This window comes from Pan paniscus, chromosome 4 (genome assembly GCF_029289425.2).
Source record: "Pan paniscus chromosome 4, NHGRI_mPanPan1-v2.0_pri, whole genome shotgun sequence".
Lineage (NCBI taxonomy): Eukaryota > Metazoa > Chordata > Mammalia > Primates > Hominidae > Pan > Pan paniscus.
The window spans coordinates 149,221,959-149,245,287 of NC_073253.2; the positions used below are offsets into that span (position 1 = coordinate 149,221,959).

General features: G+C 38.2%; 1 protein-coding gene across 5 annotated transcripts in view; it reads right to left on the bottom strand.

Annotated features, from left to right (window-relative positions):
* FAM114A2 (family with sequence similarity 114 member A2) overlaps positions 1-23,329 on the bottom strand; it is a 50,793-nt gene that overhangs the window by 27,172 nt on the left and 292 nt on the right. For 2 of the 5 annotated variants that reach the window (XM_003828970.5, XM_008954416.4), the window contains exons 2-8: positions 19,086-19,309; positions 18,620-18,719; positions 18,133-18,225; positions 13,849-13,940; positions 12,508-12,642; positions 11,536-11,694; positions 10,761-10,884 (exon numbers count right to left, since the gene is read on the bottom strand). In XM_003828970.5, the coding sequence (XP_003829018.1) occupies positions 10,761-10,884; positions 11,536-11,694; positions 12,508-12,642; positions 13,849-13,940; positions 18,133-18,225; positions 18,620-18,719; positions 19,086-19,295 (913 nt within the window). In that variant the 5' untranslated portion in view covers positions 19,296-19,309. Of the gene's footprint in view, positions 1-10,760; positions 10,885-11,535; positions 11,695-12,507; positions 12,643-13,848; positions 13,941-18,132; positions 18,226-18,619; positions 18,720-19,085; positions 19,310-20,125; positions 22,902-22,966; positions 23,109-23,329 lie in introns of those variants that run through there. The other 3 variants (XM_055112816.2, XM_063604276.1, XM_034960846.3) reach the window with 3 other exon arrangements.

Sequence of the window (23,329 nt, forward strand, 5' to 3'; positions counted from 1 at the left end):
ACTCTCACCACTCCTCTTCAACACAGTACTGGAAGTCCTAGCCAGAGCAATCAGAGAAAGAAATAAAGGGCATCCAAATCAAAAAAGAGGAAGTCAAACTAACTGTCACTGTTTGCTGATGATTGTTTACCTAGAAAGCCCTGAAGTCCTAGAACTGATAAAAGAATTCAGCAATGTTTCTGGATACAAAATTAATGTACACAAATCAGTAGCTCTTCAATACACCAACAGTGACCAAGCAGAGAATCAAATCAAGAACTCAACCTCTTTTACAATAGCTGCAAAAAAAATATTTAGGAATATACCCAACCAAGAAGGTGAAAGACCCCAACAAGGAAAACTACAAAACACTGCTGAAAGAAATCATAGACGATACAAACAAATGAAAACACATCCCATGCTCATGGATGGTAGAATCAATATTTTGAAAATGACCACACCACCCAAAGCAATCTACAAATTCAACACTATCCCCATCAAAATACCACCGCCATTATTCATTGAACTAGAAAAAACAATCCTAAAATTTGTATGGAACCAAAAAAGAGCCCACACAGCCAAAGCAAGACTAAGCAAAAAGAATAAATCTGGAAGCATCACATTACCTGATTTCAAACTATACTATAAGACCATAGTCACCAAAACAGCACGGTATTAGTATAAAAACAGGCACGTAGTCCAATAGAACAGAATAGAGAACCCAGAAACAAACCCAAATACTTAAGGCTAACTGATCTTTCACAAAGCAAACAAAAACATAAAGTAGGGAAAGGACACCCTATTAAACAAATGGTGCTGGGATAATTGCTAGCCACATGTAGGAGAATGAAACTGGATCCTCATCTCTCACCTTATATAAAAATCAACTAAGACCTGAAACTATAAAAATTCTAGAAGGTAACACTGGAAAAACCCTTCTAGACATTAGCTTAGGCAAGGATTTCCTGACAAAGAACCCAAAAGCAAATGCAATAAAAACAAAGATAAATAGCTGGGACTTAATTAAACTAAAGAGCTTTTGCATGGCAAAAAGTTCAGCAGAGTAAACAGACAACCCACAGGGTGGGAGAAAATCTTCACAATCTATACATCTGACAAATGACTAATATCCAGAATCCACAATGAACTCAAACAAATCAGCAAGAAAAAAACAAACAATCCAATCAAAAAGTGGGCTAAGGGCATGAACAGACAATTCTCAAAAGAAGATAAACAAATGGCCCCTAAACATATGAAAAAATGCTCAACATCACTAATGATCAGGGAAATGCAAATCAAAACCACAATGTGATACCACCTTACTCCTGCCAAGAATGGCCATAATCAAAAAATCAAAAAATAATAGATGTTGGCATGGATGCAGTGAACAGGGAACACTTCTACACAGCTGGTGGGAATGTAAACTAGTACAACCACTATGGAAACAGGTGGATTTTCCTTAAAGAACTAAAAGCAGAACTACCACGTGATCCAGCAATCCCACTACCAGTTGTCTACCCAGAGGAAAAGAAGTCATTATATGAAAAAGATCCTTGGAGGGGTCCATTCCAAGATGGCTGAATAGGAACAGTTCCAATCTGCAGCTCCCAGTGTGATCGATGCAGAAGATGGGTGATTTCTGCATTTCCAACTGAGGTACCTGGTTCATCTCACTGGGACTGGTCAGACAGTGGGCACAGCCCACAGAGGGCAAGCCAAAGCAGGGTGGAGCATCGCCTCACCCAGGAACTGCAAGAGGTCAGGGGACTTCCCTTTCCTAGCCAAGAGAAGCTGTGACAGACTGTAACAGGAAAATTGGGACACTGCCACCTAAACACTGCGCTTTTCCAACAGTCTTAGCAAACGGCACACCAGGAGGTTATATCCTGCGCCTAGCTCAGCAGGTCCCACTCCCACAGAGCCTTGCTCACTGCTAGTCTGAGATCGAACTGCGAGGCAGCAAGCCCGGATGGGGGAGGGGCGTCCGCCACTGCTGAGGCTTGAGTTGGTAAACGAAGCGGCCAGGAAGCTCGAACTGAGTGGAGCCCACCACAGCTCAACAAGAACCCCCGGCCTTTGTAAACTCCACTTCTGGAGGCAGGGCATAGCTGAACAAAAGGGAGCAGAAACTTCTGCAGACTTAAACGTCCCTGTATGACAGCTCTGAAGAGAGCAGTGGTTCTCCCAGCACGGTGTTTGAGAACCGAGAACGGACACACTACCTCCTCAAGTGGGTCCCTGACCCCCATGTAGCCTAACTTGGAGACACCTCCCAGTAGGAGCCGACTGACACCTCATACAGCCGGGTGCCCCTCTGAGATGAAGCTTCCAGAGGAAGGATCAGGCAGCAATATTTGCTGTTCTGCAGTATTTGCTGTTCTGCAGCCTCCACTGGTGATACCCAGGCAAACAGGGTCTGGAGTGGACCTACAGCAAACTGCAACAGACCTGCAGCTGAGGGACTTGACTGTGAGAAGGAAAAATAACAAACAGAAAGGAATAACGTCAACAAAAATGACATCCACACCAAAACCCCATCTGTAGGTCACCATCATCAAAGACCAAAGGTAGATAAAACCACAAAGATGGGGAGAAACCAGAGCAGAAGAGCTGAAAATTCTAAAAACCAGAATGCCCCTTCTCCTCCAAAGGATCACAGCTCCTCGCAAGCAACAGAACAAAGCTGGACGGAGAATGATTTTGACGAGTTCACAGAGGTAGGCTTCAGAAAGTCGGCAATAACAAACTTCTCCGAGCTAAAGGAATATGTTTGAACCCATCGCAAGGCTAAAAACATTGAAAAAAGATTAGATGAATGTCTAACTAGAATGAACAGTGTAGAGAAGACCTTAAATGACCTGATGGAGCTGAAAACTATGGCACAAGAACTATGTGACAAATGCACAAGCTTCAGTAGCTGATTCCATCAAGTGGAAGAAAGGGTATCAGTGATTGAAGATCAAATTAATGAAATGAAGTGAGAAGAGAAGTTTAGAGAAAAAAGAAATGAACAAAGCCTCCAAGAAATATGGGACTATGTGAAAAGACAAAATCTATGTTCTACCTGAAAGAGATAGGGAGAATAGAACCAAGCTGGAAAACAATCTTCAGGATATTATCCAAGAGAACTTCCCCAACCTAGCAAGGCAGGCCAACATGCAAATTCAAGAAATACAGAGAACACCACAAAGATATCCTCAAGAAGAGCAACTCCAAGACACATAATTGTCAGACTCACCAAGGTTGAAATGAAGGAAAAACTGTTAAGGGCAGCCAGAGAGAAAGGTCGGGTTACTCACAAAGAGAAGCCCATCAGACTAACAGCTGATCTCTCGGCAGAAACTCTACAAGCCAGAAGAGAGTGAGGGCCAATACTCAACATTCTTAAAGAAAAGAATTTTCGACCCAGAATTTCATATCCAGCCAAAGTAAGCTTCATAAGTGAAGGAGAAATAAAATACTTTACAGACAAGCAAATGCTGAGAGATTTTGTCACCACCAGGCCTGCCTTACAAGAGCTCCTGAAGGAAGCACTAAACATGGAAAGAAACAAGCGGTACCAGCCACTGCAAAAACATGCAAAATTGTAAAGACCATTGAGGCTAGGAAGAAACTGCATCAACTAATGGGCAAAATAACCAGCTAACATAATAATGACAGGATCAAATTCACATGTAACAATATTAACCTTAAATGTAAAAGGGCTAAATGTTCCAATTAAAAGACACAGACTGGCAAATTGGATAAAGAGTCAAGACCCATCAGTGTGCAGTATTCAAGAGACCCATCTCACGTGCAGAGACACACATAGGCTCAAAATAAAGGGATGGAGGAAGATCTACCAAGCAAACAGAAAGCAAAAAAAAAGCAGGGGTTGCAATCCTAGTCTCTTATAAAACAGATTTTAAACCAACAAAGATCAAAAGAGACAAAGAAGGCCATTACATAATGGTAAAGGGATCAATTCAACAAGAAGAGCTAACTATCCTAAATATACATGCACCCAATACAGAAGCACCCAGATTCATAAAGCAAGTCCTTAGAGACCTAAAAAGAGACTTAGACTCCCCCACAATAATAATGGGAGACTTTAACACCCCACTGTCAATATCAGACAGATCAACAAGACAGAAGGTTAACAAGGATATCCAGGACCTGAACTCAGCTCTGCACCAAGCAGACCTAATAGACATCTAGAGAACTCTCCACCCAAAATCAACAGAATATACACTCTTCTCAGCACCACACTGCACTTATTCCAAAATTGACCACATAGTTGGAAGCACTCCTCAGCAAATGTAAAAGAACAGAAATTATAACAAACTGTTTCTCAGACCACAGTGCAATCAAATTAGAACTCAGGATTAAGAAACTCACTAAAAACTGCACAACTACATGGAAACTGAACAACCTGCTCCTGAATGACCACTGGGTACCTAACAAAATGAAGGCAGAAATAAACATGTTCTTTGAAACCAATGAGAACAAAGACACAATGTACCAGAATCTATGGGACACATTTAAAGCAGTGTGTAGAACAGGGAAATTTATAGCACTAAATGCCCACAAGAGAAAGCAGGAAAGATCTAAAATCGACACCCTAACATCACAATTAAAAGAACTAGAGAAGCAAGAGCGAACAAATTCAAAAGCTAGCAGAAGGCAAGAAATAACTAAGATCAGAGCAGAACTGAAGGAGATAGAGACACAAAAAAACCCTTCAAAAAAATCAATGAATCCAGGAGCTGATTTTTTGCAAAGATCAACAAAATTGATACACCATTAGCGAGACTAACAAGAGAGAAGAATCAAATAGATGCAATAAAAAAATGATGAAGAGTATATCACCACCAATCCCACAGAAATACAAACTACCATCAGAGAATACTATCAATACCTCTACACAAATAAACTAGAAAATCAAGAAGAAATGGAGACATTTCTGGACATATACGCCCTCCCAAGACTAAACCAGAAAGAAGTTGAATCTCTGAATAGACCAATAACAGCCTCTGAAATTAAAGCAATAATTAATAGCTTACCAACCAAAAAAAGTCCAGGACCAGATGGATTCACAGCCGAATTCTAGCAAAGGGACAAAGAGGAGCTGTTACCATTCCTTCTAAAACTACTCCAATCAATAAAAAAAGAAGGAATCCTCCCTAACTCATTTTATGAGGCCAGCATCATCCTGATACCAAAGACTGGCAGAGACACGACAAAAAAAGAGAATTTTAGACCAACATCCCTGATGAACATCAATGCAAAAATCCTCAATAAAATACTGGCACACCGAATCCAGCAGCACATCAAAAAGCTTATCCACCAAGATCAAGTTGGCTTTATCCCTGGGATGCAAAGCTGGTTCAACATACGCAAATCAATAAACGTAATCCATCACGTAAACAGAACCAACGACAAAAACCACATGATTATCTCAACAGATGCAGAAAAGGCCTTTGACAAAATTCAACAGCCCTTCATACTAAAAACTCTCAATAAACTAGGTATTGATGGAACGTATCTCAAAATAATAAGAGCTATCTATGACAAACCCAGTATCATACTGAATGGGCAAAAACTGGAAGCATTCCCTTTGAAAACTGGCACAAGACAGGGATGCCCTCTCTCACCACTCCTATTCAACATAGTGTTGGAAGTTCTGGCCAGGGCACTCAGGCAAGAGAAAGAAATAAAGGGTATTCGACTAGGAAAAGAGGAAGTCAAATTGTCCCTGTTTGCAGATGACATGATTGTATATTTAGAAAACCCCATTGTCTCAGCCCAAAATCTCCTTAAGCTGATAAGCAACCTCAGCAAAGTCTCAGGACACAAAATCGATGTTGAAAAATCACAAGCATTCTTATATGCCAATAACAGACAAACAGAGAGCCAAATCATGAGTGAACTCCCATTCACAATTGCTTCAAAGAGAATAAAATACCTAAGAATCCAACTTACAAGGGATGAGAAGGACCTCTTCAAGGAGAACCACAAACCACTGCTCAACGAAATAAAAGAGGACACAAACAAATGGACGAACATTCCATGCTCATAGAGAGGAATAATCAATATTGTGAAAATGGCCATACTGCCCAAGGTAATTTATAGATTCAATGCCATCCCCATCAAGCTACCAATGACTTTCTTCACAGAATTGGAAAAAACTACTGTAAAGTTCATATGGAACCAAAAAAGACCCCGCATTGCCAAGACAATCCTAAGCCAAAAGAACAAAGCTGGAGGCATCATATAGACTTCAAACTATACTACAAGGCCACAGTAACCAAAATAGCATGGTACTGGTACCAAAAGGGAAATATAGACCAATGGAACAGAACAGAGGCCTCAGAAATAACATCACACATCTACAACCATCTGATCTTTGACAGACCTGACAAAAACAAGCAATGGGGAAAAGATTCCCTATTTAATAAATGGTGCTGGGAAAACTGGCTAGCCATATGGAGAAAACTGAAACTGGATCCCTTCCTTACACCTTATACAAAAATCAATTCGAGATGGATTAGACTTAGACCTAAACCCATAAAAACCCTAGAAGAAAACCTAGGCGATACCATTCAGGACGTAGGCATGGGCAAGGACTTCATGACTAAAACACCAAAAGCAATGGCAACAAAAGCCAAAACAGATAAATGGGATCTAATTAAACTAAAGAGCTTCTGCACAGCAAAAGAAACTACCATTGGCGTGAACAGGCAACCTACAGAATGGGAGAAGATGTTTGCAATCTACCCATCTGAGAAAGGGCTAATATCCAGAATTTACAAAGAACTTAAACAAATTTACAAGAAAAAAATCAAACAACCCCATCAAAAAGTGGGCAAAGGATATCAACAGATACGTCTCAAAAGAAGACATTTATGCAGCCCATAGACACGTGAAAAAATGCTCATCATCACTGGTCATCAGAGAAATGCAAATCAAAACCACAATGAGATACCATCTCACACCAGTTAGAATGGCGATCATTAAAAAGTCAGGACACAACAGGTGCTGGAGAGGATGTGAAGAAATAGGAATGCTTTTACAATGTTGGTGGGAGTGTAAACTAGTTCAACCATTGTGGAAGACAGTGTGGTGATTCCTCAAGGATCTAGAACTAGAAATACCATTTGACCCAGTGATCCCATTACTGGATATATATCCAAAGGATTATAAATCATGCTACTATGAGGACATATGCACACATATGTTTATTGTAGCACTATTCACAATAGCAAAGACTTGGAACCAACCCAAATGTCCATCAATGATAGACTGGATTAAGAAAATGTGGCACATATACACCATGCAATACTACACAGCCATAAAAAAGGATGAGTTCATGTCCTTTGTAGCGGCATGGATGAAGCTGGAAACCATCATTCTGAGCAAACTATCGCAAGGACAGAAAACCAAACACCACTTGTTCTCACCCATAGGTGGGAACTGAACAATGAGAACACTTGGACACAGGGCGGGGAACATCACACACCTGGGCCTGTCGTGGGGTGGGGGGATGGGGGAGGGATAGCATTGGGAGAAGTGCCTAACATAAATAATGAGTTGATGGGTGCAGCAAACCAACACGGCACATGTATACATACGTAACAGGCCTGCACGTTGTGCACATGTACCCTAAAACTTAAAGTATACTAATAAAATAATTAAAAAAAGAAAAAATAAAAGAAAAAGATACTTGCACATGCATGTTTAAGCAGCACAATTCAAAACTGCAAAAATGTGGAACCAACTCAAATGCCCATCAATCAACGAGTAGATAAAGAAACTGTGGTATATATATACATGATGGAATACTACTCAGCCATAAAAAGGAATGAATTAATGCATTCGCAGCGTCCTGGATGAGACTGGATGCTATTGTTCTAAGTAAAGTAACTCAGGAATGGAAAACCAAACATCATATGCTCTCATTCACAAGTAGGAGCTAAGCTATGAGGATGCAAAGGCTTAAGAATGACACAATGGGCTTCAGGGACTCAGGGGGAAAGGATGGGAAGGGAGTGTGGTGTATACTGCTCAGGTGCACAAATTGGGTGCAGTGTATACTGCTCAGGTGATAGGTGCACCAAATTCTCACAAATCACCAGTAAAGAACTTACTCATGTAATCAAACACCACCTGTTCCCTGATAACCTATGGAAATAAAAAAATTGAAAAAAACAGAAGACAAAAAGCACTGGTAAAGATAAGTATGTAATTATAAATGATATACATGTATATTTCTTCTCCTTAACTGATTTAAAAAGAAAAAAAAGTCCCTGTTTGTAGAGAATCCACACAGTTAACTTTATGTTTCCTGTCACAAGAAAGACTCTAAGACCCTCACTCAGAACTCTTTGCTTTTAATAGACATCTCAAATAAAATTAGTTACCTGGTTTCTCACCCACAGATTAGAAATAGAAAACCAAATGAGATTCAGGGGATATCAGAAGCCAGCTAACAGTGAAGTAAAAGATGAACAGATAAATGAACAGAAAGAAATAAAGATGTACAATTCTAAAAAGCAATCAGAGACATTTCTAAAAAGCATTGCAGTTTAGGTCATTTAATCTGGTAATTCTCAAACTTGTTGGTCTCAGGACCTTGTTCTTGTAAAACTTTCTGAGAACATTAAAGAGCTTTTTTAGTGTAAGTTTTATACATATACATATAAAAAGTTATAAATATTTATATAAAGCTAAAACGAAGTGTTTATTAATTCATTCAAAACAGTAAACCCATACCACTTATTAACATAAACCTACTTTTTATTTTAAAAAACTGTATTTTTCAAAAAAGAAAAACTTTAGTGAGAACAGTGCCATCAGGGTTGAATCTCTTTAATATCTAGTTTAACAGATGATAGCAAAATTCTCTTATCTACTTTTATATTCAGTCTGTTATGTTGCTTTAAGTATATGAAGAAAATCCAACTTTACAAAGATACATAGTTGGAAAGGGAAGAAGTATTTTAATAGCCTTTTCAGATCATTATTAATATTCTTTAATACCACATTAAAACTCAACAAGTGGTCGTTTCTTAAAAATTAGTTGCAATGAACCATATTGCAGTATACTTGAACCCATATCATAAAATTTTGTACACTAAATTAAAATCTATTAGGTCTTTTACCCATGGTGATTTGACATTTAGAAAATATTGGTTCTCTGAGTTATGCAGACTTTCCAAATGCTGACACATTTCCTTGTTAAAATATCAAAAAGTGATATTTTAACAAATATGATCACCACCAATTTCATAAGAAGAGTCTATAAGCACTGGGAAGCTGTCAAGCTCACCACGGCAGCAAATATGTTTTACAAAGTTTCAACCTTCACTTAAATTTTTATCATGACTCACAAATAAATTAGTTGCTCTCCTTGAAGAAAAGGTTCACTTCATTCATTTTCAGGAAAATGTGTACCAATTATCCTATTCTGAATAGTCTCTGTGACTGCTATCCTTTCAAGTAAAAATGGTATTCCACGAAAAAAGCACATAGTTCAGCTCACAACTCAAATAATGTAAGTGCTTTTCCTGAGACAACCATCATACTTCAGTAGGCATCACACAGAATATTTGTAAGATGCATACTTAAAGGTAAAGATTTAATAAAATTAATAATTTTTACTGCTTCATCAAGGACAAGATTAAATAAAACTGGCACTTTTTTTTTTAACTGCCAATGCATGGCAATGAAAATGCAATGACACTAGTAGAGTCTGCTAACATCTTGATCCATGTTATGGCACCAGCAATTTTATGCATCATTGTTATTCACCAACAGCACAAATGCCAAAGCAGAAAAAAAACTCATTATAATTTTTAAAAAATTCCTAAGTAGACAACATCTTAGTATTATGATGCAGAGTTCTGACTCATAGACTCCCTGAAAGGGTTTTGGGAATTCAAGGGTCTACAGACCACACTTTGTTCATCATTGATTTAACCTACTACATGGGTGATTGGCCCTATGTCTTAATGAAACCTGAGAGAATTTTTCCATTCACTTTTAATGTTTATAACTGATTATTTCATGAAGAAAAGGCAAAACTGTATTCATTAGATTCCACTTTTTTTTAAAAAAAGGTCAGTTAGTGTATATCTTAGAAATATTTCCAGCTAAAATGTCAATAAAACAACCCTTAGAACTTAATATTCAGTTGCCTGGCAATTATACTTTACGTCAGCCATCTCATTTCCTGACCCATCTCATTTCCTGATAATTTTGCAAATATACATAGTATCTACATTTACATTTTCTGAGAAATGAAGATATTAAAATATGGTATAAGAGTTTTCAAAATAAAAAAAGACAAACTATCACCCACATTTTAGATAACTGCCATCCTGCATGCTTCAATTCAAGACAGAATCAGGGGTTACAAGAGTCAGAGAGGCAGAGGTAAAGTACCTAGGAATATAAAAGCTCATATGAATGACCAGTCAAACTGAGGCAAGAATCTGACGAGAACAGCTTTCTAACTGCAAAAATAGGCAAAGATGTGAGTTGCAAGATTAGACCTTGAGAAGCCACAAAGAGTTTGGTTGGAAGGAGGTAGGGAGACATGGGCATAAGGCCAACTGCCCCCATCAATGCCTAGTCAGGTGCAAGGCTGCAGAGAATTTTACACAGAGAATTTGCATAAAAATTTTCACCGAAAAAGTAAAATCAAGCCAGTGTAATAAGAGTAAATAATTTATTTCAAGGGCAATGCACTGCATACAAACACACTGCATCCTCTCCACTCAGATACTAAATTTTCATATTACCTTTTTTCTCTTCTTCCTCTTCTTCACAAAATTCTGCTAGAGAAAATGCTTCTTTGAGTTGCTCTAATTCAACTTTTAGAGTCTCTAATTCTTCTCCACTCAGAGAATTAAGGATAGATTTCACCTGAATGGATACAAGAACAAAATGTTGTAGGAGTATGAAAGAAAAGAAAAACATTCACAAATAGGGAAGAGACTATAAAAAGATCATACTGAAGTCAAAATTATGAGCTCATCAGCCAGCACAAGTTATTCCTTAAGAACCTTAACACAAGAGGCTGGTTATGACAGAAAGGTAGGGAGACTCTGTGCTTCTAAAAGTAATACCAGCCAGAAATTCCTGGAAATTATCAGTGTTTAGCAACAGCTTAGAAATAACAGAAAAATGAGATAATCTTAAATCAATTAAAAGCTAACAGGTAACTGTACACAAATTGGCAGCTCAAGTCAACAGGTTTCTTGGCAGCCTAGGCCAAAGAAACTAAAAAAAAAAAAAGACCAAAACGAAGGAAAAATAACACATGTCCTATTTAAGACCTCTTTGTTAACCTTTTTTGTTTAAATTTAAAGAAATAATACTTGACTAATTCTGCTTTTAGCAATTAGTTCAATCAAACATTAGTTTTTAAATTTATTTTGTGGTAGCATTTCGAAGGCATCTCAAGCCTCTAACAAAAAATACATTTCATCTTCCAAATGTACAAAGAGAAAAGAAACCATGCAGCATTCTTTTACTTGAAGACTTTTTCCAGTTGAGATTTTGGCTTGGAATTACCTTTATTTCACTTTCTCGGGAAAGCATCTCCAGAGCTTCTAGATGTGAAAGGCCTTGAAATTCATCAAAGAGTAGCCCATAATGAGTTTTCTTGTCTGTTTCCACGGTAACCTCATTGGAGGTCCGTATCTCTTCTTTCTCCTTCGCCTCTCGTAAAACCTAAAAAGAGATGGAGGCATTACACTGTAGCAAACAATAAGAGCTCAAGGGTGAGTTCTGAGAATTGAAGGAAGCAAAGCTTAGACAGGTTACAGTACAGAGGATTGCCCTTTCATTCTTGGCACTGCTATTCAAATCTGGTGGGCTCAGGAGCTGCAGAAAGAAAAACAATCACACATAATTCGAGACGGAGTTTCACTCTGTCACCCAGGCTGGAGTGCAGTGGCATGATCTCTGCTCACTGCAACCTCTGCCTCTCGGGTTTAAGCTATTCTCGTGTTTCAGCCTCCCAAGTAGCTGGGATTATAGGCATACGCCACCACGTCCAGCTAATTTTGGTATTTTTAGAAGAGACGGGGTTTCATCATGTTGGTCAGGTTGATCTTGAACTCCTGACCTCAACTGATTCACCTACCTCGGCCTCCCAAAGTGCTGGTATTACAGCCGTGAGCCACCGTGCCTGACCACATAATTTGATCCTAGACAGTGCAAATCACACCCAAGGAACCAGGTGTTTCTCTGAAAGTGATTTAAACATTAAAACAAACAAACAAACAAACAAAAAACCCTGACAGGGTTTAGCATTTTGCACTGCACTGATGGGAGGCTCCTGCAGAAAGAGGAGGAGAAAAAGAGCTGGGTATTTTTGTAAGCAGTAGAGCTCTCACCCATCCCTGATCCCCCAAAAAAACGCCTGAATAAACATTATTGAAAATGCTTGAAAAGAAAACACTAACAAGGTTCCAAGTAAACAAAGGCAAAAATACAGATCAAAACAGAAACAGGAAGTAAACAGGTAAGGATAATCAGTACCTGAGATAGTGTAGCATTTCGGTTCATCAGACCCTTGGTTCTTTTAAATCCAGGATCCCCTTCTGCTATCACATCCATTGTCTTTTTTCCAATGAATTCTAAGGCATCCAAACCCCCACTTATAACACTCTTTCCCTAGAAAATACATGCAATCTCATTACAACAATATTAAGAAAACATATTTTTATGCATTTTTATTATGTATTTATTATATAAAAATAGTGGCTAACAATACCAAGCATTGGCAAGAATGTAAGGCAAATGAAACAATCACACACTGCTTGTGGGAACGTAAATAGGTATAACCACGTTAGAAAACTGTTTGTCAATATCTACTCCAGCTGCATGACCCAGAAATTCCACTCATGGTTACATCCTAACAGAAATAAGTACAGAGATTCATCAGAAGACATGCACAAAAATGTTCATAACAGCTCTGCTTGTAATAGCTACAAACTGAAAACCACCCCAATGCTCACCAACTGTGGAATGAATAAATAAAACGTGACAAAGCTTCACAATGAAATACAACAAAGAAAATCAAATCTACCACACAAACTGCAGCATAGGTAAATTATACAAATATAATGTTGCATGAAAGAAGTTAGATACTATATATGATTCCACTTATGTAAAGCTGAAATGCAGGCAAAATTAACCTATGATGGTGGAAGTCAGGATTATGGTTATCTTGGTGCAGGAGACGGGGAGAGCAGAAGACACAGAAAACTGGGAGAGGACACAAGATGGTGGGGAGATCTGATGTACGGTAATACTGTTTCTTACTCTGGGTGTTTCACACTGAAAATTCAAACAACACTTGTTACATTCTTCTGTATGTATATTTCAATAAAAAGTTAAAATTTAAAAAAAACTAGCTATCTATCCTCATGTAGCAAAGATATTTAGCTTCCTAGATAATCCTCTTACAAATGTTTTTAATCATACATAGTTTTGCAAATATCTGTCATAAAGATCACATTTCCCCTTTGCCTAAAAGATGCAACTATGAGAAAAATATTTTTGTAAAGTAGACATTTTTTAGGGCCACCAAATTAAGAATTCCTAATCCATAAAATAATACGTATATTGCCTCTCTGTAACTCCTACTCCTTTATTTATTGCTACTCCTTTATTTCCTACTTTCTTCCTTATTGCTTTAATGAAAGTTTTCAAGTAGCATTCACTCCACCCATAAGACCAAAGTGACTGATCTTCAGTGGCTTGGACTCCTTTAAAAGTAATCAGTCCACATGGCTGTTCAAAGAAAAGAGAGAGAAAGATATGCAAACCCATTATAATAATGGAAAGGAACAGGCCACCTTGCACTTTTTTACTTACTGTGCTCTGAACAGCAGTAGAGATGGTAGAGAATACACCAAATGCCCCAGCCACTGGGGAGGAGTTTTCATTCTCTTTGGCATTTGTCTCTCCTACAAGAGGGAGGGGATGTGTAAACATGAAGGGAAGGTCCCTTAACTCTCATGCTTTATTAGCATCTATGTGAATTTTTTAAAACTAGACCCTGCTTACTACATACTAGGCCTTAGCCCTTTTTATCATTTTAAACCATTTGCTTATTTTAAAATGAAAGCTAAGATAGGCAGTTTTCATTTTCTTTTCATTTCAAAAATAAAATCCAGTTTTGTAAACAAACTGCTGATATACACAACAGCCTATATGTTGTATGATTCCAATTATATAATCTTCTGGACAAGGTCAAACTGTAAGGTCAGAAAACAGATCAGTAATTGCTAAGAACTGAGAGTAAGGAGAACAGTGACTACAAAAGGACATGAGAGAACCTTTTTGGGGTAATAAAAATTTTCTTATGTCTCAATTATCAATACAGATATAGGAAACATTCTATATATCTGTATTGATCATTCTATATAGAATGTTTTCTATATCTGTATAATCACAATGTACTATGATTACACAGTATAAACAGAAGTATATATACTGATCAAAACATGTAAAACTGTACACCTAAAAAGAATAAATTTTACTGTGTGTAAATTATAATTTGATAAACCTGATTTTTAAAAATCCAGTCTATTTTAAATTTTATCCTAGAAAATTATGATTAGTAGAAATCAAACAGACATACATTACAAAGATAGGTATGTTTCAAAACAAAAATCCATTAACTTAAAAATTTCACATAGGAGAACAACCATTATAACAAATAATTTCAGTATTATCAAATATTATAGAGAGGACTTCCACTTCTAGCATGATGGATTAACTGGTATTAGATATGACCTCCTGCCACAACAACTGAAAAACTGGACAATATATAAGAAGCAACTGTCTTCAGACATAGGACAATAGGCAGTACAAGACTTCGGTTCACACAAGAAGAACAACAAAGTAAACCTTACAATTGGCTTGGCTTTCTGTATAGAGGAGCTTTCCAGGACATGACAGAGGGAGGAGAAACCCAAGTAGGGCATGGCAATCAGTTTGAGTGGAAGAAACGGAGACTGGAATCTGGGAATGCTGAAGCAATCGGAATTTGCAGGTCAGAAAACCACAGAGGAGGAAGCTACATGGCTAAAAAGTTCTAAGAATCCGCACAGGCATGCCCTAAGACACCTTTAGGTGTTTTTGCTTAAATACTGCACTGCTGAGGCACTGGGAGGCTCCACAAGTCTGTACAAAGAACTACCACGGAGCTCTAAGCTAAGCAATCCCCAGAGCTCACGCTAGGCTTAGAGACATTTGACCTCCAACCACCAAAGCAGAGACTTTATATTAAACACCTGGGAATTAAGGTGGAGACTTCAGAAGAGTCAAGCCTTAGCAGTAGAGATAAACAGTACTTAGTTAGAGCAAAGGCCACTATAGACTCACCCTAAACAAGCTTTACAAAAAGCCTTGGCCAGACACAGCAGCTTATGCCTGTAATCCCAGCACTTTGGGAGGCCGAGGCAAGAGGATCACTTGAGGTCAGGAGTTTGAGACCAGCCTGGCCAACACAGCAAAACCTCACCTCTATTAAAAGTACAAAAATTAGCCAGGCATGGTGGCCCATGCTTGCAATCCCAGCTATTTGGGAGGCTGAGGCAGGAGAAGAACTTGAACCCAAGAGGCAGAGGTTGCAGTGAGCTGAGATCGCACCACTGCACTTCAGCCTGGGCGACAGAGTGAGACTCCCTCTCAAAAAAAAAAGCCTTAAAGCATCAATTTAAGTTGCAAATACCTTAACTGCCCGCCGACAAAAGGAAAGCAGAAGATAGCACCCTTTAAAGGAAGACAACAAAATCCCTAATAGATGATCAATGATTTCCATCAGTGGCCTATGCTTATCTCAAAATTCTGAAAATATACATGTTGACTACAAGACACATCCTTGGCAGAGGAATTAACCTCCTTCCTCAGGAACTTTAGAAGATAGAAGGGGTTTAGTATCAAAAGGCAGTCCATTGTAATTTTGGTGTTAAACTCTTTATTAAACTAAAACTTAACTCTATATAACTTCCACTGAGTGGTACTAGTTACTAGTTCTCCCCATAAACCATGAATAATAAACCTAATCCTCTTCTCCATGCTAGTCTTCAGGAAAAGACCAGGATATTCTCCCAATCTCCCTTCTCCAGATTACCAGATTCAATCTCTTATAAGACTTTCTCTTGTAAGACTTTAATTCTAGACATTTCACTATTGTGAAAGAAAATAAAACTCAGGACCCCAAATTTACTATGCCAAAGGGAACAGTTAAGCTGAAAGCTAAGTTACACAAAAACTGTCTTTCCTTTTGTTCCTAAGCAGAAAGGCCAGACAGAAGGCCAGATGTTTCCACAGGTAGCTACTCCACGTTTACTTTATTTCATGTAAACTGCCAATTTACTGAGCATAAGACAAATACATAATTGACTCTACCTCTGCTCTTTCCTTTTACACGTAAAATGTGGATTCAGTGAACACTGATCAAAGATTCAAAAGAAGGCAACCACTTGCCCCTCTTATCTACCCTCCCCTTTCTTTACTTCCTCTTTCCCCTAGAGCCCACTCTTCTTCCTTTAAATATTGAAGTCACCAGACCCTCTTCAAAAAAAGTATGGAAGGTAGATTGTTTCTGTGGTTTGTGTTCCTTTTTCCCAGGTGCATCCTCAAACTTAGCAAAATAAACCTCTAACTTGATTGAGACCTGTCTCAGACACTTTTTGATTCACACTATCTAGCTGACTCTTTTCTGGATTCACCCAGTTTTTCAAAGCCCTTCTTAAAACATGGCCCTCTGTGGTAGATATCTTTCAGTGTCATGAAGATGCTGCTGTTAACATATTCAAAGCCACTTCTAACCCCCTTTTTCCTTGGCTGCTAAACCCATATCCTGATCTTGAGGTTTCTAATAATGCCCAAAACTCACTCTCTCAGCATCTCTTGCTGCTACATCAAGAACATGAGATCCTGTTCTAGGCAATGGCATTGGAGAAGAAACATGCTTGGGACTGCTGGAAAACATTTCCCCTCTTTAAAGAAAGAGGGATGCATGAGGAAAAATGACACTTCCCATCTACTTCATTCCTGACTTTGAGCATGGTTATTTTAGAACACTATACTTGGAGTTGCAGTATTATCGGACAACCATAAAGAAACTATAAAGAAATCAACAAAGAATACTGTAGAGAAGCCAGCCCAGAACCTTGACATCATTGAGCCACTAAACTAACTCTGGAACAGCCTACTTCTAGAGTCCTTAAGTAAGAAAAATACATTGACTTTCATTCACACATGCTGTTACTTGCAGCTAAAATAGTTTAACTGATGCAGGCATCACTAAGAACAGTGCCTCCAATTCACATCCATAGTCCTTTGCAGCCATGTTTATACATGTGACTTGTCTCCAGGCCATAAGTGATCCATGGACATATGACCCAAGTTTAGACTGATTCTTTTACCTAGGAATTCAGAAGTGGAAATAACTGATGCCAGGATTCAATATAAAGCTGGAGCTGAGGAAAATAAGCAGCGAAAGTCAGTCTGCTTCAAGAAAAAAACTGAGACAGATCAGCAAAAAGAAACAAGAGTGAGAGACAATAAAGCCCATGAGAGATGAAGAATGCAAACCAGGCCTTGAAAAGATTCCTATTTTCTGGTCCCAGGCCCTCTCGATTTCTGGTTATAATTCTAGCCTTCATAGTTTGAGAGTAGGTTTCTGTCTGATCAAGGCTAGCCTCTAGAATTAAACGTAGTCTTCATAAAAATCTGAACACAAAAGGAATACACCCCTAAAACAATACATTAAAATATTTTTATCATGTCACAACAGACTCAGACTCAGCTAACTCTTATTAGTCTCTTATTCAATTATGCCAAGCAAAATGCTAAGCAATTTTTATATTGTATATTCATGGCCTTATTTGTTAAATGTTTATAACAGTCACTTGAGATATAAAATATCATTCTATTTCAGATGTGGAAAGTGAAGTAAAGGGACACATAAGCGGTTAAAGGACATAGATGTCTAATTGGGAACTAAAGATTCTAAATCCTCTTTCTCACTACAGTCCCATGATGCCCTGAGTATCAGATGTCCAATAAATACCTACTGAAAAATTAGTTCAACTGTTCCATTTCAATTCATAATTCTAGGTCTTTATGTTTCCATATACTGACCTGCTACATACTTGACTTCAGTTGAAATTTCACTGGGACTAGGGATTCCAAGGGAAGTCTCTGCCTTCTCGATGACATTTGAAATGCCTTGTCCTAATGAGAAAAATAACTTTTTTTTTTGCTATTTGTCACCAAAACTGAAGAAACAAAAATCAAACTTGAAGATTTTTAAAATCATTTAGGACCACAAGACATGTTATTTTGACAATACATAACTAATCTTGGCACTATTTCCTTAAAAAAATTGATTCATCATCACCAAAGAATAAGTTCACAGTAATAATTCCTAGACTTCAATATTCTAATGAGGAAATGCTACAAACTCTAGTGGCAGTATGTATCAGCCCATCATTACTAATGCATCCTCAAATTATAAAGCCTTTGAGTAAACATGGAAGGAAGAAGAATTTTAACCAAGTCATATGCAATGCAGATCTGTATAAAATAAATACACACACAAAAATAACTAAATGACTGATGATCTTACCTACTGTAGCTACTGTAGCCGAGGCTGAGGAGAGTATGGACTTGCCCCAGCTCCCCCAATAACCCCATCTGGTCTGGGGTACATCTTTGGAAACATTATCCTAATTTCCCAGTAGGCAGAAAAACAAAAGGCAAAGAAAAATGAAAAAATCAGAGGAAAATCAGAATGTACAGACAAGGTATCTAATTATTAGCCAAAAGCATGGGTGAACAAATACATATTATTTAGCTAAAGAAATGTATTGCTTGACTGGCAGATATATGCTATCAGCATGTAAGTACCACATAGCAAAAGCAATTATTCATAAAGGAATTTATAGAACTGAAAAGACTGTATTTTAGGGTTGTAAAGAGAAAGAAATAAGAGCAATTCTAAATTGGTATTTATGCCAAATTTCTTTTAGCCCCAACATTTTTTAATCCTAATATTTTAATAGATATCCTACTTTTTCTGTGGTCTGTGATACCTGAATAGGGAGAACTTTTGAAGTCTCAAGGTCACTGGAAGGTTTGGTCTCTGGCCTTTTCCGAGTGGAAACTACAGGTTCTGATTTACTCTCTGGTTTGGCACCTTGGTCAACAGACTCAGAATTCTTGGCTGGCTCACAGTTTCCATCTTCAAGGATGGGGGCTGCTTCAGTTAGCAGTGGAGTCTCAATATCATCTTTATCTGACATGATTAGAACATCAGCTGGTAAAATGAAAGCCCAAAAAAAATTTATATAGGCTTCTTTGGTATAAAGTATTTGTTTAAACTTTTTAGTTTGAGATTATCATAGATTCACATACAAGTATAAGGAATAACACAGAGATCCCATACACCTTCATCCAGTTTCCCCCAATGGTAAAACTTACACAAATATAATATCACAACCAGGAAACTGATATCAATGCAATCCACTGATCTCATTCAGACTTTATCAGTTTTAAACGCACTCATTTGTATTTAGTTCTATAAAATTTTATCACATGTATAGCTTTGTGTGACTATCACCACAATCAAGATACAGAACAGTTCAGGCCGGGCGCGGTGGCTCACGCCTGTAATCCCAGCACTTTGGGAGGCCGAGGCGGGCGGATCACGAGGTCAGGAGATCGAGACCATCTTGGCTAACACGGTGAAACCCCGTCTCTACTAAAAATACAAAAAATTAGCCGGGCGACGTGGCGGGCGCCTGTAGTCCCAGCTATTCGGGAGGCTGAGGCAGGAGAATGGCGTAAACCCCGGGGGGCGGAGCCTGCAGTGAGCCGAGATCGCGCCACTGCACTCCAGCCTGGGCGACAGAGCGAGACTCCGTCTCAAAAAAAAAAAAAAAAAAAAAAAAAAAAAGATACAGAACAGTTCAATCACAAGGATCCCTTGTGCTATCCTTTTTTAGCCATAACCACTTCCGACACTCCTTCCAACCCAAAGCAATTACTGATCTCTCAGATGGACAGGTGTCCTCCATCTCTGTAATTCTGTCATTTCAAGATGTTATATAAATGAAATCATACAGCATATTACCTATTGATATTGACTTTTTTCACTCAGCATAAGCCCCTCAAGATCCATTTAAGTTGTATTAGTATTCCTTCCTTTTTATTTCTGAGTAGTATTCCACAGTATAGATGTATCACAATTTACCCATTTATCCATCGAAGCATATCTGTATTGTTTCCAGTTTGGGACTATTATAAATAAAACAGCTATGAAAGTTCATGTATAGGTTTTTGGGGGAACATAAGCTATCATTTCTCTGGGGTAAATGACCAAGAGTGCAACTGCTGGGTCATATGGTTAAGTTCATGTTTAGTTTTATGAGAAACTGCCATACTCTTTTCCAGACTAGCTACACCATTTTACATTTCCACCAGCAATGTATGACTGATCAAGTTTTTCTGCATTCTTGCCAGCATTTGACATTGTCGCTATTTTTTATTTGAGCCATTCTGACAGTTGTGTGGTGATATCTCATTGTGGATTTAAGTTGCACTTCTCTAAGACCTAATAAGGTTGAACATCTTTTCATGTGCCTATATGCCATCTGTATATCCTTGTCAGTGAAATATCTTTGTATCTTTTGCCCATTTTCTAATGAGATTTTTTTTTTACTGTTGAGTTTTGAGAGCTCTTCATATATTCTGTATAATATGTGGTTTGCAAATATTTTTTTCCAGTATGTAGCTTATCTTTTAATTGTCTTCATTGGGCCTTTCAGAGCAAGTCTTTAATTTTAATGAGGTACAATTTATCAATTTTTCCTTTTACTTATTGTCCTTAAAAATCTTACTAGTTATTAATCATTCCTACCTCAATTTTTCCAGGACATCATGAAATTTAAGCCAACAGATAGGCTTTATGTCAGATCAACTTTTGAATACCAATGTTACTCAATTCAATTCCTTCCAGATGTAGAGCTCTTTGGCAATTAAAGCCAAGATACTATTGCTGTCTCTACAAAGAACAGACACTAGTTTCCAGGATAACCAAGGATTATCAGAGTAGAAATCAATACATCTCACACATATGTACACACACGCTGCAGGTATGTACTGATATGTACTAAGTGCAGAATTAGACCCAACCCATGCTATCAAAAATGTTTCTAATGTATTAGAAAAGAAAGGCATATTAAAACTAAGGCAGACTGGATGCAGCACTATAACAGGTGCTGCATTCAGTCCAACACACAAAATGCTGAAACATCCCTGCCAGACCATCCAACACACAAAATGCTGAAAAAAAACAGAACTCCATTAGAATCAGACAACGTAATTCATGAACAAAGTACCTGAAATAAGCCTAGAGTAGTGGTCACAAACTGGGAATTTAAGTGCCAAATCCAGCCTACAGATGTTTTTATTTGGCCTGCACAGTATTTAAACTTTGCAAAAACTAGATGCCAACATTTAAAAATCAGACTTCATATAAAAATATAGGCTTCCAACTTCTAACTTGTAAAATTAAAAGATCTAGCAACACTGGGCCCACATTCAACTCTGTAATAACTAGCTTGTGCTAAATAGCTGCTGGGCCCTTTTAGCTAGGGCAGTTGCTCTCCAGCTCCCTACAATCCCCCACGCAAATCCACTTCACTCAAATTATGCTACCTGATTAACGTCTGTAGGCATCTGAGTTGGCAACACCTGCCTTAAAAGAAGCTTATGATTTTGACAGATGATGATGCCAATGACAGGATTCAAGGATATGGAAATAACATGAGGGTACAGCCAAAGGCCTGAGGTCTGACAGTATGGAACATGGACAGTTACAGTAGGGAGTAGTTACCATGGCAGAGAGAAGAACAATGGGAAGGCATGAAGCTAGAAAGGTAGATTAAGACAACACTATGGAGTTCAGAATATATGGGCATATAATATAAACACATTACACATTTCCAAAACACATAGAGAAAAAATCCAGATACAACTACTCACTGACATACAAACCAACTTAGAAGTAGCCATTCATTCACTCGCAAACATTTTTTGAGTACCTACTACGTACCAAGTAGTACCACAGTACCTGTGGAGATAGAGAACTAATGTAAGGCATTCACTCCAAGGGCCTATCTAATAGGAAAGACAAGACAGTTTTTGCACAAAGTTCAATTAATGTTTTGTGTATATGAATAAATGTTTCCTATCTTTTCCTTATGCTCTCTCCAGGTTGCAACGCATCATTATCATCATCATAAATATATACAGTATACTATATGTAGAATATATAATATACATATTACATAAATTCATATAATTCCATGAAAGACTGGAAGGACATACTCCAAAATATATTTTTAAAGACAGGGTCTCGCTATGTTGGCCAGGTTGGTCTTGAACCCTAGGCCTGGCCTCAAGCAATCTTCCCCTGCCTCAGCCTCCCAAAGTGCTAAAATTACAGGCGTGAGCCACCATGCCCTGCCAAAACAGTCCCTTTACTAAAATATTAAACACTGGTTATCTCTATTCTTTCATTTGTGCCAGATATTTGAGCTAAGCCAGAAGAGAATTTTTTATGGTGATGGTTGTTTATATTATCATTACTATCGTTATTAGAATGGCTGTACCATCTGTTTCCTCAACTCATTCATAATCTAGGAGAAAGGTTAAAAAAAAAAAAAAAGGAATAAATACCAAGTACGTGGAACTGCACTATTTAGTGTTTTTGTAAGTCTTCCAGGCATTGTGTAGTAAGCGTGTAGAAATAATTGTAGTTTCTCCTCCAGTTATTTTCCCAGTTGGAGGAGAAAGATTCCAATAACTGGAAATAAATACGGCTGAGCCATATTTTTAAGAAATAAAAACGCATACGCTTACACACACACATATATATTACGTATATATACACTCCCCCCGCCCCATTTACCAAAATGAAGAGCAGTACAGCTTAGTAGCTAAGAGCACGGGCTCTGGAGTTTACTTTCTTCCTGTCCTGCAGCGATTGTGGGGAAGTCAGGTCACCTGTCTGCCTCTCCGTTTCCTCATCTGTCAAATGGAGTTCTGGGTCCCTATATTCAATGACGCGATATGTGAGGGGCTTGGAACAGTGACCGGCACGTAACCGCCCACAGGTTAACAGCTGCTATCACTTGGTGGGGTGATGGTTTGTATCCTATCGTTATTAATACGGCTGTCTCTAGATGAGCAAACATGCGCTCTCACTTCTTCCCACATTCAAGAATGGGGTCCCAAACGAGAGATCCGACGTAAACGTCCGCTCCCAACTAAG